General features: G+C 39.0%; 2 protein-coding genes across 3 annotated transcripts in view; one reads left to right on the forward strand and one right to left on the reverse strand.

Moving 5' to 3' along the window:
* Positions 1–4,385: 4,385 nt before the first annotated feature.
* On the reverse strand, positions 4,386–11,450 carry LOC117486872 (acyl-coenzyme A thioesterase 1-like). Of its 2 annotated transcripts, none has more exons than XM_034135455.1 (5): positions 11,390–11,450; positions 10,859–10,920; positions 6,063–6,584; positions 5,789–5,991; positions 4,386–5,252 (listed from the first exon to the last, which is right to left on the reverse strand). In XM_034135455.1, exons 3-5 carry the CDS (start codon positions 6,517–6,519, stop codon positions 4,656–4,658), a joined length of 1,257 nt encoding a protein of 418 aa, XP_033991346.1. In that variant the 5' UTR covers positions 6,520–6,584; positions 10,859–10,920; positions 11,390–11,450; the 3' UTR covers positions 4,386–4,655. The 2 variants fall into 2 exon arrangements, with proteins under 2 accessions (XP_033991346.1, XP_033991347.1); XM_034135456.1 differs by having other exon boundaries at positions 4,656–5,252; positions 6,063–6,581.
* A 2,981-nt stretch (positions 11,451–14,431) lies between these two features.
* Positions 14,432–18,955, forward strand: part of susd6 (sushi domain containing 6) — a 31,851-nt gene continuing 27,327 nt past the window's right edge. The window contains exon 1 of the mRNA XM_034135511.1: positions 14,432–14,656. The gene's annotated coding sequence lies outside the window, so the exon portion shown is untranslated. The remainder of the gene's footprint in view (positions 14,657–18,955) is intronic.

An 18,955-nucleotide genomic window follows, 5' to 3' on the forward strand; every position in this document is an offset into this window, starting at 1 on the left:
TGTCCAGTAAAAACCATGCATCTCCAAGTGTGTCTGATAAACTGAAAGATGAAGTGTTCCTTTATGTAAAGTCTCCTACTGGACACATATTACATTATTTACATTTTTGCAGAGCTAAAAACAGGCCTTTTTTTTAAGAAACTCACGAAAAGTTCTCTTTTTTTAGAGATACTTGTTTCTAACAGAACAGCAATGCTACAAACATGGAATTATAATTGAATATGACGCATTGCTGTAGGCTAAACTACCCAACAGTTTATATAAGTTAACAGTTGTAAACATCTACAGCAGTAAAATGCAACATACACAATAATGCAGCAGTAATAATATTAACACAGAAAATACAAGTTATCCTGAGACCCATATAAATGAGTGGACATTTTACAATAATTAAACTTTATATCATTTGTTGTTTTTTCCAGCCCCAGAAGGTGCTCTCCAGATATACTAATGTAACCAGACATGACTTTACCCTGAACACAAACCCTGCTGTTGTCCTGCTCAGGCTGTTCTCTCACAGGAACGTGTGACATTCCCCTTTGGTTTGCTGGAAATACCAAAATAGGAGAGGACATACCTCCGTAAAACAGAACAGAATTTCTAATTTACTTCATGTTATTATTCATTACAGTGTAAGTCTATTTCTAGCCAAACAGGGACACCCCGAGGAGATACTTAAATGGAGCATTATGGAGAAACGACAGGAGATCAATGATCTTAACTAATCATATGCTAATAATGCTAATTGTAATGCTAAATATATAAACTGCACTTGAATATCAAGCATTAATCAGCACAGTGCTGATTCATGTCTGACATTCATTAAGTCACATTCTGTATCATGTGATTTAGAAACATGTCATGCATGATGTCTGCACCAGCTTCTGTAAAAAACTGTGTGCATAAAGGTGTACGTACTGAGAGAGATATCAGTGTCTCCAACAGAATGAGACTATTTAATGCAGGCTACATTATTAATAAAACCCCTAAGAGAAAAGCTTACATCAAAGTAAATCCACTTCCCTTTGAAACAGACCCTACATGTGAAATTCCAAGGTTTTCCACATAAACAATGGGATAAAATAGCAACAGTGGGATCAAATTACACGAAGAATATAGGCTTTTGTTGCACAATCTTTGATAATGATGCGTTTCATCTTACGTTGAATGTGACAACACTTACATTATGTGTAAAAGACATCAAGAAAAATGTAGGAAGGCTGAGCTGCCACTAGAGGCCAACATTAATCAAATGAGTCATATTCATGGCGTCTTTGTCTGGGATGCTAACTAATGTCTCTGCTGTTCTTCACTGTCTCATAAAGCCACTGATTGGTGTAAGCGAGTGCGTTATAACAAGGATGATGAAACAAAATGATGCAATTGCTTATTTGCTTGGTGTAAGACTGCAATCCTAAATCATTTTGCAACAACAAATGTTCTCGATGATTACTTTGTTTCCAGTTAATGTCCTTTATTTTTCATTTCATTTCAATCTTTATTTCGAACAGATTAAAAAAAATAAATTAAAAAAAATGTGAAAAACAGAATACCGCAGTGGCGGCCGGTGGTCTTTTTTTTGGTGGGGCTCTTGACGTACCGTAAGTGACCTACCCGGGGGGTCCGGGGGGTTTCCCCCCGGAAATTGTTTTCGAGAAATGACCCCTTAAATGATGACTTCTGGTGATGTTAGAGGGGGGGGGAAAGGAGAAATCGAGGCTTAAAAATATGAGAAGACTGATCAATACCTCCATAATCTTCAGTGTGGAAAATATTATTTATCAACCTGAACATCTACTACTTTACCAGGAATTTGTGTTCTCAGAACTGGTCTGTTTTTTTCTTTCTTAAAACTGTTCATGTTTTATGAACCAACACCTTCACCAAGTAGCTTTACAGTGAACTGCATGTGAGATATAAAATTAATAGCATCTTTTCAGTAGCATTAATTATAAATATTTAAGTGGTTCAATACAAGTCACTACAGCATTTCAAACTGAACTGTGAATAAATGCAATTTAAAAAAAATAACCACAGCACAAAATGTCATAAATTGTGTTTTTTTCTTTGTTTCTCTGAGGATTATTTACAAACAGGCTTATTTACATATAGCAATAACTCAGAAATGAAAAAGCTACATCGTCTAACACGAACAACCAGTTAGCATAATGATAATATATGTGTTATGTACAATGTAACTGGCAAGGCTAGAGCAAGAAAGAACATAAAGTTTGCAAAAGGTTTAAATAACTTCAAGTATCTGTCTTCAGATTACGTGGAGGTTTTAGTCCGATGGGAAGCAGATTTTAAGCGACACCGAAGATAAACCAAAAATGTGGTGGAGCTGCAAACCGTGTAGTGTTGCTGGGACAGAACAGGAGCTATAACCGTTGGAAAATACATCACAGACAATGCAACAAACGTGGAGACAGAACAATCACTTCTGTGATAAATGCCCACTTATTAATAAACTTCTAACAACCATGGGAAACCTCCTCTCTACATATAAAGTGATATCCAAGCATGGGAAACAAAAGACAGCATTTACCTGTTTGCATCCAGCTAGCCAAGCCTTTCTTGTGTACCAGCTACTTGTGAAGCCTTGTGTATAAATGTTGTCTTTTTCACGAGATTGCTGCGATATATTCAAATCGGGTTGGTCCGGTGCAAGGTCTTTAAGCAACAATTTATCTGCCAAACTTCTCCTTTCGAAAGGATTGGAGATTAGCTCTTGAACAGAATTAGGCGGGGACCGAGGTCCGGAGACTCCACCTGCACACGAAGCCATCCTCATCAACTACTGCGTCAACCGGATACGAGTCACTGTCCAAACTACTCACAGACTGCACTGGGCGCTGACATTGGCGCCCGGTGACCGTCATCTTTGACGACGCTGATTGGCTGAAATTATATTTTCGCGGCATAGTTTACACGTTACAGATAGCAACAGTCAGCTGCTGGTGGCTGCTGCTGCACTGGTTGAAGGCTCCTCTCTTAGCGCCCAGACGAGAGAAGGTGCATGGGCAAGGCCAGGCAGGAAACATGTGACTTATCAGTAACTTTAGACATCGTAACACAATTTTAAACGAGATTTTATTGTAGATTATACATTTTACTGATACCAATTATATAATATTTACCTTGTTCATTAAAAATAAAAATAAAAACATATATATTTTTTTAAACATATTTTTTTTTTTTTATTTTAATTATTATTATTTCTTTTTTTTTTCAATATGGGAAGAGGTGGGGCGGCGCCCCTAGCGCCCCTATGGACCGGCCGCCACTGGAATACCGTATTGTTAAAATACAGTATTTATCCACATTCACGATAATATTTATATATTCAACAAAAAACGTCTTCATATTAATAATAGGGCTGTCAAGTTAACGCGTTAATAACGCGTTAACGCAAAAAAAAATTAACGCCACTAATTATTTTAACGCGATTAACGCATGTGTATTTTTTGTCCTCGGCCGCCGTAGTTTCAGAGCGCATCGAGTTTAAAATACCATCTACAAGCTGATGCTGACAGCCCCGCTCCTGCCGCCCGCTTGTGGCAGACCACACTTCCACGCTCACCGGCAGGCCCGGACTGGCCATCGGGAGGACCGGGAGGGTGTGTGTATGTGTGGCGCGAGCGAAGCACACCTTACGTGTTGTTGTTAGCATCTGGTGCTAGCTAGCTGAGCTAACGGATATAAGGAGCTGTTTCAATGAAAACAGAGGAGCGACATTTCGCCGACAACTGCGCCGAGCACTTGACTTTATGCAGGTAGCCAGACAGCACACTCAGCACGGATAGTGCGCGCAACACAGCTCATACACACAGGCATATATGCCTTGAGCTGCACATAGCTCCAAAACACACACACACACACACACACACACACACACACACACACACACACACACACACACACACACACACACACACACACACACACACACACACAGTATTGTATTATTGTATGAGAGAGGTTCTAGGTTGAATTGAGGCGAATATTTGTAATGTTCAGAGGTTGTTGTGTTTAATATTCATGAGAATATTTGTCATTGTTCAAATGATAATAAACAAACATATAAAGCATAGTTGTCCACTCATATGTTGATAAGAGTATTAAAAACTTGAAAAATATCCCTCTAAGGTACATTTAGAACAGATAAAAAATGTGCGATTAATTTGCGATTAATCGCGATTAACTATGGACAATCATGCGATTAATCGCGATTAAATATTTTAATCGACTGACAGCCCTAATTAATAATAATAATAATAATTTAAAAAATCATGTGTGTCCGAAAGGGAGTAGGAGGAAGCAAATGCTTATTAATTCCCACCCCTTACTTGATCAATGATTGTCCTTTAAGTCATTATGCAAGTTATTCCTACTTACATTTACATTTATACATACATATACAATAATTTCTCATCTTCAATCACCTCTCTTCATTCTCATAGTTTTAAAACATAGTTTATGTACATATCAAGCAGGTAATTTACGATGGCTCCTTTACCTTCCGTGCTGGTACTCGTTAAGTATCATTAAGTACACCTTTGAAAATGTCATTAATTAGAAACTGAAGGCAGTGTTAAGTGTTACTAACGACAGCCCTTCTGGCATGCTTGATACACTTGATTCAGCATTGCTAGCTAACAAGTAGGCCTACTCTTGTTGTCCAAGTGGCTCTTGAAGAACTGCTGGACTCGTTCCCACAGATCGAGCTGAGCCTCAGAGTGGGCTTTTGGCTCCCCACCAAATGTCACCTCGCTCCCTACGGCTGGATGAAACCCAGAGGGACAATGAGGCATGTAAGGGACTTCCAAAAAGTGTCCAGCTTTAGGGTATGTAACAACCTGAAAAGACTCTTTGCCATGACTTCTTAGCGTAGCAGCAGCCTGGTTGGCAAATAAAACACTGTTCCAGTTGTGGTCGTCTTCAGAAACAGCAAACAGGAAGTGGCAGCTGGCACGTTCAATTGGAAACTGTGACGCCCTGTTCTTTTCCAAAGAAGGGTCAGGTAAGCCATTACGTACATATAAAAGCCCAGAGTCTGTGAATTTAATATTCTTCAGGACAGGGGTAAGTGGTGGTATAATGAGATCTTTGTAGTGTAAAGGAATCACAGTATTTGCGTTGCAGCCATTAATGCAGACGGTCGCTGAGATCCCAGAGAGGAAAGAGGACATTGACAGAGCCAAACCGCCACTGTGAGAGATCGATATGATGCCGATCCCCGGACCTTTAACCTGCAGAGAGATTGTTTGTATTAATAATCAACTTAAAAATATTGTTCCCCTGCTAATATGTCCTAATTCATAAAAACAATAAAACAACAACAATGTCTTAATCATATCCAAAACCGAATTAAATACACTACGGTTGCAACTGACAATTGTTTTCATTACTTCTTGTTCTACATTTAGTTGTTTTAATTTTTAAACAATGTCAGAAAAAACTGAAAAATGTTAACAATTCCTAAAGCCCGAGGTGATATTGTCTCCAAAATGTAAGCTGAAACTATAAAAAGATTCTGTCTGGCTCATCAAATAAAGAGAATTATCCTAAATGATGCTTTATATTCTTCAGTTTCTGTCCCAGGCTTAGACGTGTGCCTTCAGAAAGTAGCCAGCAGGTGGCAACATTGACACAGTTCATTCTAATATGGGCCAATATATCTAATACATTCTCAACAGATGCAAAACAAAGAAAGATGAAATGGATGGGATAACATTGAGATTCTAATAATATAATTGTCTTTACTGTTTGAGTCTCAGACACTAACCTCTGGCTGTCTCCTCAGATATGTCACAGCCTCGTCAAAGTACTCCAAATCCAACTTTTTAGGTTTTTTTGGTAAATCCTCATAGCCCATGTAGGCCAGTGCCAGTACAACAAACCCTTTATTTGCTAACAGGCTGGCTCTGGGCTCTGTGAGACGTCCACCAAATGTGTACAAATCCACTATTCCTGGGAATGGACCCTCACCTGGAGAAAATAAAAAATGTGTGAGTAAAAGTTAAGCAGAACACTCTCCAGTCGCTTAAAACACAACTAACCTGGTGGTATGAAGAGGACTCCTCGTATCCTTCCCTCTTGCACAGGTATTCTCTTCATCCCCTCTGTCATGTATCCTCTCTCGTTGGTTTCAGAAGCTAACAGCTCACCAGTCTCTGCACTCATCGCCTCGATCTCCACAAGTGTTGGGCTGAGCACATTCTTCTTCAGGAGTTTACTGTGTGGAATCTCCGGTGCCATGGCCCAAAACAAGCCCATGGGCTCCACTCCGGTGTAACTTCCTCCCAGAGAGGGTGCACGGCAGACATCCACCTGGCCTGTTTCATCTGCTTTGTACAGGGCAGAAGCCTTGAAAACCCGCCCTCCGTCATCAACTAGTCTGGACCTCAGTTTGACTTGTTTGTAAGGAGTGAGTCCCTCTACTCGTACCTGCACCAGTTTATCAAAGAGACATCGAACGCTGGGGAGAATTTTCAGTCGGATCTGCGAGTAAGCCATTACAGCTCTCTCTGTAATGGCCTGGGTGTATTTATCCCTTTAATCAGGCTTTGTGGTCACCACTTCTGTGAAAGAAAAGAAAAAATGTAATAAATGTCATCGCTTTCACAAAAATAAACCACCTCTGTGTGGCTTGCTCATTTTCACAAATCTTCTTTTTTAAATATGTATTTGATATCAGACACACACACAATACTATTCTTTGCCATTCCATATCGTTTTGTTTGATGATATATTTTGTTAAGAATTGCCACAGACAAAATACTCTTCCATCTGTTTTGTTTAGTGACTGTGTCATTTTACATTAAGAATGCATTTTCTATATTGTGTCAACAGTGCCATCGCTAAACTTAAACAGTAGTCAAGTCATGATCAATAACTTTATAAGGTCATTATATATTGTGGTATATTATGGCCCCTGCACAGACATTAAAGGTGGGGTAGGTAAGTTTGAGAAACCGGCTCGACATACACTTTTTGTTATATTCCATGGTATGCTCTTAACATCCCGATAGCAATGAATATCTTAAGTGCTTTGACAAAAAATCCATAAAATAAATGTCATCTGTGGAAGCCGTAATACTGTAAAAAGTACGACCAATCATTTTAGCCGGCCCGGCTAAAATAACTGGATGGCCTACCTGCCTATCAGCCTTCCATCTGTGCACAAACGTATCTCGTGCCCTCATTGGTCATGTGCGCGGTCATGTGCGCGGTCATGTGCGCGGTCATGTGCGCGTTCGTGTGTGTTGGAGGAGGGGCTCTATCAAGCGGCAAACTCTGGGGAAGAGCCGGGACGCCAATACGGAAGTGCCACAAACTGCAGTTCATATATTGGCCGATAGGCGATGACTGCAGAAAGGAGCAATTTCCATAGACCCCCATGTTAAAATGCCCAATTTCACAGCAGAAAAAAAACGTTTCTAGCCCTGGCTGCAATAAATTTTATTATGTATATAGTAGATTCCACCTTCATGATTATGGATCTGTGAGTGAATTGTTTTCTAACATGACCCTTTTATTTATATTAGGTCTTAAAGTCTTTGCATAAATTAGGGCGTGGTCACATTGAGTGACAGCTCTGTCAAGTGACTGCTGCTGTTAGCTTCTTGTCTCTCTGCTAGCTGCTCCGTCCGTGAAGCTACAGGGACTCTGCCTGCTCAGTTCATCCAGGGAACACAACTTGACCCCGGCCGTGTTTGTTTGTTCTTCATGCTTATATATCGGACTATTGTGACTCGCTCTGCGGTTAAAACAGACGGTGCATGAATGCCGTTTTGCGGTAAGTGAAATTCGAGTACTTATGTGTTTATGATTTTAATCAGCTACGTAATGAATGTTAAGGCTTGGGTTAGCGTGTAAGCGAGTGGTAGCTACATCGGTGCTAACGATGCTAATCGTAGCCTCCAAGTTAACTTAAAACCATAGACCGTATATATAAAGGTTAAAACGAAATAGACAAGTGTTAAGCGTTAAGTGGGATAATACTGGAGAACAAAAGGCTTCTGTTTGAGGTTGATAAAATAAGGTCATCCTTGTAACTTAGAGAGATATTTTATTATGTAGGTAGGAACTGTATGCATGCTAAGGTTAATTTAAATTGGCTATGCTCGAGTATGTAGACAAGCTAACGTCGAAGTAGTGTATGTGAAATCAACCTCACAATAAGATGTGTGTATATTACAATTATTAATGTCATATTTCAAGATGATTACTTAGATATTACAATATGGTTGGTTGAGCTGGAGTTCATTATTGAGCTTACACGTTAACATCACAGTCATCTGAAGAACGAACCCAAACCTTGTTGCATTACCAAATTGGTATCAAATAAACAGTAAGCATTGGTAACACAACTTCCAAAGTTACAGTAAAATAAAAAGGACCCTGACTCGGACAATACACAATCCAACATGTTCAACAGAAGAGAATAAGTTATATTGTTTGTACACATGGTTCTTTACATATATATCTGTTTGTTTAAATTGTGCAGGTGATGCAGACAGGCTGGACCAGAGAGTGAGAGACAGAACTGGACTCCTCACAGCAGTGAACTTCAGCACAGGTACAAATACTCTTTTTTCATACTGTACAAAGAATCAAGAAAGATATTGGTTTAAATAAATGAAGTATTGACTTTAATACACTGATATACATTCCATTAAACAATACTAAATACTAGATCACCTACACATCAGTGAAGTTGAAGGTTTTTTCCATGCAAAGGGTTACATTTAGATGTTAACAAGCAATATGACTGTCAGCTTTCTAATTTAAGGTATTGAAGGCAAAGATATTTAACGCATAGTGACAACTGCTATTTATCTCTCAATATTGTCTGTGGAAACGTGGTAAAAGTTATTCTTTCAGTGAGACAACAGAGCAAGCTTCTACAGTTGCACTAAGTTTTGATAACAGTTAAATATTATTTTGATAATAAAATACATTTCAATGTTGATGAATTTCATACTGTTCATTCATAATCTGATTGTCTTTGTAGCTCACTGTTGAAACAAAAAAAAACATTACAATTACAAAATAATTATATCTACAGCCCCTAAACACACAACTTTCATAAATAACACACTTGTTCTGCAATAATATGTTTTATGTTTCCTGTAATTTCTGTTAGGAAAGGACATGCCTGAAAGACACGACTCAGCATCTCCTCTTTCTCCGAGGGTCAAGAAAAACATCCAATAGGAAAATTAAAAGCTGATGTTATGAGATGTTAAGACCAGTACAGGACATTCACTAAGAAACTATTTTTATTGTGAAAACACAGTCAGCTGATCGAATGCACCTATTTCCACATCTACACTCAATCAGCTGATTATTTCTATTTGCCTCACTTTATGAGCTTCACAACATGTACCTTGTACCGCAGAGTTTGCAACGCAAATAAATGGGGCCAATCTTCAGTCGGATGTGAATGTGTAATCTAACATTTTCAGTAAGAATAATGGACAAAAGGAGTGCAAATACAAATTCAATTTATTGAAATGTGAACCAAAAGTTAATCAAACATGTTTTAAATAAAAAGCACATATGGACAGAAGGTGTAAACCTATTAAATGTATAAGTAAACACATTTAGTCAAATAAAGTGACAGACAAGGCCTGTGCAGGTGGTATCAGCTATGCATGGGCTCCTCCATCAGGTCTGACCCTCCTCAGAGGAAAGACCCTCAGTCCTCTCCAAACCAACAGACTGGACGTCCATCACACGGAGGTTTCTCCCTGAAGTCTCTGCAGCTCTCTGGACACCACGCTGTCTCAATCCGTCCACACTGAATATGAGAGGGGAAAAATGAAAATAATAAATGCTTTAGACAATAAGAAATATAAAAGTGAACCGTTGAGTTGCTCAGTTTTTTTAGATTGTCAATACTATTACTGTATAACTAATATCTCAGGTTAAGAGGCACCTTCAAATAAAGATTGGTCTTTAAATACATTTTGTCTTTTGAATTGTTTGTCTAAAGTCAAGGATCTAGAACTGGTACTTATAGTTTTAATGATAGTCTGGTTATAATGCTGTTTGGAGGAGGCCTCACAGGTAAGAGCACTAACTAGCTATCATCACATGCACCTTAGCTTAACTTAAATGTATTAAACGTATAATTAAGTGATGGCAAAATATAAATAACTAATGTCATGCAAACATATTAATATTTGCTTGATTCCAGTGTTGCATTTAGCACATTGCATACAAACGTTAAGGGATTTTAAAATTCTGAAGTATTATGCTAAAATCTCAACTTAGATTATTATTTATAGTTTTGCTGAATAGTCTCATGTCATGTCCGCTTACCTTAGAAACGTACAATGCGACGGCAGTGTGCAGATGGGGAGCATGTTAGCTTAGCTTGGTAGCTTGAGCTAGCTCTGGAACTTCCAGCCCGGAGGCAGCAGGTCCCGCCTCGGCTCCGCCTCTTTGCCCTTATTTGGAGCAGGCGGGAGTGGAACTCTGACGCCACTGTCGAGCCGTTAGTGGCCGACTCCGCCTACTAAGGGCTTCTCGGCAACGTCACGGACCCTACGTCCATTTATATATAGTCTATGGGCTCTATAAGGAAGTGGCAGATTTTCTCCGGTTGTGTATTTTCAAATTCTAGCGATCTCGAGCCGGTTTCTCAAACTTACCTACCCCACCTTTAAGGGGAAGGTAAAAAATAATCATGTGGTGAAGCCAAGGCCAAAAGTAAACTGCAATAAGATACTTGCCCCCCTTCACCAACAACACTTGCACAGACATTTTCACGGAGACCATTTTCAGTAGACACAGAGTTGGAAAAGCACACTGGTGTAAATAATGAAATTAATGATGATAAACTTACATTTAGCTGCTTTGATTTCAGGGTCATGATACTTTGGATGCCTGCTCACTCTAACTGGAACACTTGAATAGAACAGAGCCATTAATGTTATTAGTAACACTTTTTCCTGTTATGACAAGTCAACAATATCTACAGTGAGAAAGTCACATGTGCAGCACCTGGGTGCTTAGATAAATAACACGCAGTAGCCTGTCCTCAGTTGATAGAGAAGAGTTCATTCATGTTTAACTGGGGGAAAGGTCAATATAACACACCTCACTTTTCTCAAAGCGGATAAATGAACCGACGACATGTAGTTAGCAACTAAAACAAATAAAACAAACTACGTTACGGATAAAGCCGGTTAGCTAGCTTAAACATACAAATGAGCTAATATTAGTTAGCAGTGAAAGTAACTATGTAGGTTTGAGCAATGGTTTATGTTTAACTTTACCGCCTTTGTTTTGTACAAACTACTGACTGGTTTAGGCATACTGTAAGTATCTATCAAAATGTATGTCCAACAAGCCAGAAAATGACTGATTTGCTTACCTGTACAACTACGAAGCATTGATGTAAACAGAAGGCATGGAACGTCCACCATTGAAGCAAGTGGGAGAAACCACTTTGCTAAGGGGGAGATCCGTTTTTGCATCAGCTTCTTCTGGGTTTTGTTTATTTAGTGAGTGCACTGATTTGAGTATTCATGATATAACGATATGGTCAGTTAAATAAAATGTATAAGAAATAAAATAAAATGAGAAGTCTGTAGCAGTACGACAACAGGATCAGGGGTTCATCCCTCTTGTGAAATGTAACCGTCCATATATTTGACAGTGGTTCCTGGGCAACCATTAAGAGATTTGAACTACTCAAACATGAGATAAAATGTAATAACTACTTATTTTTAATAATTAGTAATAATGAATTGCCACATACATATAATCGACTTCGGGATCATACACATGTTTGTAGGAAGGTGAAGCAGCCACTAGATGTAGCATTGGCACAGTGTATTTATATTTGGGAAAGCAGGAAAGGTTAAGACACCCTTCCTGTACAAGCAACATTACATTTTGATCTCCTTATAGTGTATATGTTATTTGGAGAATGCCTTATAGTGTTATCACCATTAATCGGCCTACAATAGGACAAGGACAGGACATGATAGGAAACTCATTTACACCGCATGTTCCTGCTATGGAATAGATTATCTGATTAGATGTTGGACCACCTTGCTGCATATATTTTCATATTAATGAGCTAAATAGCAAAACACTAGGCTCAGCTGCCTCTTGTTTATCTCTAGGGTACCTGTGTGGGTCTTGTCAGAGATTGTTTACATGACTCAAGGACATGTCAAGGGGTTTTTCAGGAGATTTATTCAAGTAATCATTATTTGGCCACTGCCAGGGTTTCCAAACCTCTGGAATCATCAAGGGATAGGAATCCTTTATAGACAAAGCGGGGAAATCAAGGCAGGAGGGGGATATGCTGTAAGTAGAGACCAGGGAGGGAGCCAAATTTAACAGGAATTGTAGAAAGGGAAAGTAAAATTGTATTTAATAGCTATTCAGTCGAAAACATCCGATCTATAGTTAGTGAATTTCCTTCCTCTGCCTTTAAATGTTGATCATTAGCGACCTTTGCACCATTTGCTCCGTGCAATAACATCATAACAAATAAAGTGAGACATTATTATAGACCAGGACAATACAAGACATACAGTATCAACACCTTCACAAAACACTATAATCCTTTTAAATAAATGTCTTTAAAGTGTCTAAAAAAGAGTGTCTTATTGTGCTAAATAGTAATAATTGTCATTTAAAGAAACCTATACTTAAAATGGAAATGAAAAACAAGATAAAGGATTGATTAATGTATGATATGGATGAATTTATCCTCATATTAAATCTGTTTTATATTTTCCCAGGCAACATTTCTCTGTAATAAACATGATGTGGATTTCCTAGCTGCCATGCATATTTAATGGTTCCAGAAAAACCAATAATCCAATTAATATTGATTCAATATTTTCTAACGCATCCATAAGACCAAGATGTTTGCAAATACTTTATGAATTCTTGCAGGCTAAGATGATGATTTCAAAAACAAGCGACTTCCTCTTTTGATGCTTGCAGTGACGCATTATGTTTTGCAGGTTATAGTACAGAGTGAACAGCGGTTAGGTATGACGAGAGATCTCACTTTCTATCCCTTCTGAGTAAATGAAAGTAACAATCCCACCCACTCGTTTACCGCTATCTTTTATCTGCAAGCACTTATACTGTAAATACAGTGCAGTACTTAGTATCAAATAATGGAATATACGAATACTGTTTAGGCACATTAGGACCACACATATATGTATTGTATATTTACTCATCCACTGGTGAGTTTAACAACTACTGCATCTATTCATATGCATGCCATGATGATGTTAAGAGCCTTTCAAATTGTATAGCTATGGAGGAAGACAGAGGTATAGACAAAACCCATCATAAAAGATACCTGTTCTATAGACCTAAAGTACATAATAGGTAAATATAGGTTGGCATACACATTCCTCACAATAGTTTGGACAATATAGCTGTACATTTCTACAAGAAAAGTATCAATAATGATTCATTTGGTTGCTGATCATTGAAGATACAAGTATTTTATTATATTTTACTCAGTTCCTTACATAATTATATTTTGTGTATTTTGTCTTTATTTTCTAATTTGTTTCAATAATCTTAACATTATTATAATTGTTTTATTCATATTCTTCTTTCTGTGTCTTTATATGCACCATATACTGTATACAATGGCACATTTTTCGCATGTGTAAACCTACCTGGTAATAAAAACAATTCTGATTCTGATGAGCTTAAGTCTGGCAGTGGCTCAGTCAGTAGGGGGCTTGGACTGTGAGCCATAGGGTCGCCGGTTCAAGTCCCCGACCACACCTAAATATGGAGTGTGGACTGCTACTTGGAGAGGTCCCACTTCACCACCTACCCTGCTGTGCTGCCCTTGAGCAAGGCACTGGACATCCCCCTTCCCCCCCACTCCAATAGCTGCCCACTGCTCCTAGTACTAGACTCCTGCACTAGGATGGGTTAAATGTCACTGTGTGTGCTGTGTGCTCTGCTGTGACCATTAAAGAGGGTTTCATCCCGATTCTATTAGTGTCTAATTTGTATTCCTCTCTAATTGAGAATCTAAATAAAGCATTTGCAGTTGTTATTGGTCTACATTCACCTGTTTGCAACTTACAAATTATGTATCACTTGTATACTCTTATGGCACTACTTCTATTCTATTTTATTGTATTTACTTGCACTATTTTATCTGTTTTATTGTGTTGCACTGTTGGAGGATCCTGGGACCTAAGATTTTCATCGACATAACTACACTGTAGCTATGTACGAATGACAATAAAAGCCTTGAATCTTGAATCTTGAAAATGTTGATGTATTTTGCTCTCTTTGTGTGCATTTTCTTTTGTCTCTCCAGCAAAATGCGGTGCTTTTATTCTGAAGTCGAGCCCTGTGTCAGAATAGGATCCGCCCTTTTTAACGAGGTAGCCATGGAGACCGCGCAAGAGCGAGGAGGCAGCTGGTAGAGCGAGTGTTTCCGCTCACCTAAAAAGAGCCGAGGACAAGGAACAACGGAACACCACTGACGGAGCTACACGACGAAAACAACCATCATTTCTTTTGTATTGTCTCACCACATTCTGGTTTTTGGTGTCTCCATTTGTTACGACCTTTTAATGCCTCGAAAGTGAAGCAGTGAGAGGAGGGCTCGTCGCTGGTAACCTTTCCGTTGGTGAGTCCGTTTTGTCTGTTTTTACGCAAGCTAAGCACGCATAGGCCACTACGAGATCTCTTGTCTTTCCTTTTCCTTTTGTTAGTGTTTGTTGGTTGTATGAAAACAATCAGGAAATAATAGTACAAACCCTAGTGCGACATTTATTGATATGTGTCAAGGAGAATTACTAGTTGTCAATGTTGTATTTGTCAACTAACTAGCTTAAGTGTGTTGATAATTAAGCTAGCCGTGACACACGTTAATAAGCTAACTGTTAACGTTAGGATAGATTTAATTTCTGACACTTATATAGTACGCTTTAGGTTTTTATCAGATATTCAGAGGTGGAAGAAGTACTCAGTTATTGTACTTAAGTAAAAGTAGAATTACCACAGTGTAGAACTACTCTGTTACAACTAAAAGTGCTGCAATGCAAATGTTACTCAAGTAAAAGTATAACAGTATAATAATATACTCCAAAGTACAAATCGTTCAGGCTGGCCCATTTCGGAATAATGTATACATTTGGGATTTTAAATATAAATGCATTATTTGTTTATCGCAGTTAATTTGATGAAATATGCATAGTGCAGGCTTTCTTGTTGATGTACTACAGGTGTAACTAAAGTCTTATTTAAGTGTTGATTATATTTTATATCGTCAATGCAATGTAACTAAAGGTATTACATTAATTGAATGGAGTTAAAGTACACTTTAACCTCTGAATTGTAGTGGTGTAGAAGTGGAAAGTAGCAACAATTGTAAATACTCAACTGTGTGAAGGTATCTCAAAATTATACTTAGGTAATAAATGTATAATAAATAAATGTAATAAATGTACTTTGTTACTATACACCACTGCAGATATATCATTACTTTACAAGTGTAGGGAGTAAGTCCATACTCCACCCAAGTCCATAGTCCACCCAACAGTTAACAGCTTTAATGTTACTGTATTGATATTATTTTCATATCACGAGAACAACAATACAGAGTACAGTTATCAACGTTGTGGCACAATATCCACATTACTTACGGTGAATTAACTTAAGACTGACAAAGACCTTACTATTGTTTGTGTAGCTACTTTGTTACAATGTCTTTTCTGTGGTGTTGTCTTTGTTTTTGTCCTGTTTGTGTGTGTGTGTTTGTTTGTGTGTGTGTGTGTGTATTCCGGGCACTTCACCACACTCTTTGTTTAAATAGCTCGCAGTACAGTTGCACGTGTCGAAGCGTGTGACTCCGCTTTAGAGCTGCCATGAAGTCAGTACACCACGTTTCATACAGTAACAGACTGTGTTATTGACTTATAAGGGCCTGTCTTCATCAGATATTCCTTTCTTCATCAGATATTCCTTTCAGTGTCATTTCCCACTCGCTCGCTAATGTCCCAATAAGAGTGTGCGTCGTTTCCTGTTAGCTGGGCAGAGTAAAAGATATGACGCTTAACGCAGCAACAAAGGCAAGGGAGTCCAACGGTGAGCTGTTGTCTATCATCATAATGGAGGACGTAGAAGAAATATACATTTAGATAAAGAGAGAAGAATTAGTGTGTGTACCTCTAAACAAATAGTATGGTGTGCTGTGTCAGCCAACCAATGTTTTGATGCACCACATGTTTTTTGGTGAGTTGGGGTTAAAGATTTGATAATGTTTTTGCCAGAGTTTACTGTTGATCTTTCATATACGCGTTTAAGTACTTTGATATGAGCAAAACAAATTGACAATCCTGGGAAAAAAAGTAGAAGTACTATTGCTGTAAAATAATGTACTCCCCACAAGTAAAACCACTGTCACACAACATTGTCCCGTCAGTGGGCTACTTTGTCTAGCATGACATAGCTCAATGATTACATTTAAAAAGGGACCAACACTTCACTCTGTCCAGAGAAAGCCAATACATATTCTTTCATTGCACCTTTTTATGGTTAGTGTTGTGTGTTGGTGTGCCTATTTCCACTGTTTCTTGATATGTTATTATGCTTTTAAATCATTGTGATCAAAGATACACATTGTTTGTGTACATATGTGAAGGCAGCTTATTTTGTTTTTTCTGGAACTGTGAGTTGTACCTTCTATGGCTTGATTTCAACTTAAAGACTTTACCACTGTGGAACTGATTAGTTAATTGTTGTGTCACAATCAGCCATTTAAGTCCTATTGTTGACAGAGTTGTTTTGTTCTTCCACATTGTTCACACCCTGGCTTTAACTGAGAATCTACAGCAGTTATACAATGGGCAGCTCTAATGTTTCTTGAATTAAAACCCATAGTGTAAGATTTTGACTACTCCCAGTCCAGCATTCAGATGCTTTTCCTCTTTGACAGCATAGCTTAGAGAAAACACATTGCGAGTAAAGATAAGAACACTGTGTTTGACTTCACTCCCGTTCTCATATTCCCCCCCCTCTTTTCACCGCTGTCAACATAACATATGGCAGTGTTTCTCCTGTTTCATCTTCCTTCTCTCTCCTTATGATGTGTCTTTCTCCTTTCTTTCTGTCTGTTTCTGTCCCGTTCCTTGCAGCAGTACAGAAGGATGCTCAGGCGCTGTGGGGCCTAACACTACATAATACTTCATAACAAAGGGTCCTTTCTGTGCTGCCATGCAGAGCCCCTTCTCTGGGCTCCCTCAGCAGGCCCGGGCGGGCTCTTCCAGCAGCATTAGCATTGGGACCTATCGAGTGAAAATCTCCTCCCGGCTCTTTCTTTGGCACACTGAGTGCTCTCTGTTCCCGGACACATGCCTGCGCTGCTGCTCTCCTTGGCTCCCTTTGCATTCCAGGAGCCTCGGGCAGCTGAAAAACTGCAGTAGCAGCCTGCTGGCTGGCTGGTGTCTGAAGTGGAGAGTTGCACACTTTTTTCCCCCAAGTTGAGGATTAAACAGACCAAGTATTTTTGACGTAAAAAACACCAATTTCCTAATTAAATGGAACAAAACATTACCTACGCACATCCGAAGTACGCCACTGCTGTTTTTGCAGTGTCATTTAGGCCTGCATCATTGATTATTTACGTTATTACATCATTATGTAGGTATTGGCTGACATACTTCATGTCATTCTAAGGTCTAGTGGGGATTGTCCACAGTACTGAATGTATGTATGTCGCTTTGGATAAAAGCGTCTAACAAATGACATGTAATGTAATGTCTATGTAGAGTATTTTATCGCTTTCTCCTTGTATTATTCTTCCTCTCAGTTGCCTTTTTGTTTTGGTGCTTTCATTTCTACAAAATATATATCATATTCTGTCAACCATCCGTTCCAGTGACATTTATGTAACTGAGTAGTCATACTGCAATAATGGCTTGAAGGTCAGTCATTTAGAATGACTCTGTAAGGACACAGATGGCTATTTCAATGTTTGCCTGTACATGTACAAATGGCTCTGCAGGATCTAAATTATGATTCGGTAAATCTGATGTTACCTGGCTACATGCAGCTGTCGACAGGAAGTGTTGTTTACGTGGTTTGACAGGAGATGTTGTTCCAGGAAACTCTTGAAGTTTAAAATAGGAGCGGCTTCTTTAATGTGATCTGTCAAGCTGAACATCTTGGGCAGTGTCTGACAGGAAGCCCACACAGCTGCAAGTTAAAAAGTTGACATCGAAACTTTAATTATTTTTGTGCTTTTGCTGTCAAACTGCCTGCTGTGTTATCAGCCATATTAATGTGCATACAGTCAGTGCAATCATTTAAAGGTCTGCAATACATTCCTTTCACTCTCTGTGCTACCTTGTTCCAGCTAATTGGAAGACTGTATTTTGTGGGCTACCTTAGCACAGAGTTAATGACTTTGTCCTTTCCCAGACGCTCTTGTGTGAAAGCAATTAAGCTATTTCTGCTTAAGTTTTCAATTTGCTAACACACTGGTCTGTCAATATTCTGCCCTCAGCCTTCTCAGGAGGTCGGCACTGCATTAAATATGCTGTCCTAATTGGTATTTACATCCAAACAAGTGCCGTTAAACAAAAACATGCAATATGTTTTTGCCCTACCTGGTTCTTTTGTTTGTCCTTAATATTTCTAAGACGCTCATCTGGCAAGAGGTCCTCTCTTCAACCCCATGCCTTCGCAGCAGTGCTCTGATCCCAACATGGACAAATGAGACCGTGTCTATGTATCAAATGGCTGGCACACGTCCCCTGCATGTGTTTTTGACTGGCTGCCCTTTGGCTCGATGCGGTGCCCGATCTGTCCTGCCAAATCCGGCTTACGTCACTGCCTCCCACTTGCATGCGCCACATGCAGGTACGCCTCTCCATCCTAGTCCTAGGGACGGAAAAGGTGGCAGGCAGTAGGGGGCCCGGCTGTT

Source organism: Trematomus bernacchii, unplaced genomic scaffold (assembly GCF_902827165.1).
Source record: "Trematomus bernacchii unplaced genomic scaffold, fTreBer1.1, whole genome shotgun sequence".
NCBI lineage: Eukaryota > Metazoa > Chordata > Actinopteri > Perciformes > Nototheniidae > Trematomus > Trematomus bernacchii.

Excerpts from the sequence above, each read along its gene's own strand:
- LOC117486872 (XM_034135455.1), bottom strand. The coding sequence starts at position 6,519 with ATGGCTTACTCGCAGATCCGACTGAAAATTCTCCCCAGCGTTCGATGT. Across the intron at positions 5,992-6,062 it reads AGTCCTCTTCATACCACCAG|GTGAGGGTCCATTCCCAGGA; the intron begins GTTAGTTGTGTT and ends TATTTTCTCCAG. Across the intron at positions 5,253-5,788 it reads ATCTGAGGAGACAGCCAGAG|GTTAAAGGTCCGGGGATCGG; the intron begins GTTAGTGTCTGA and ends ATCTCTCTGCAG.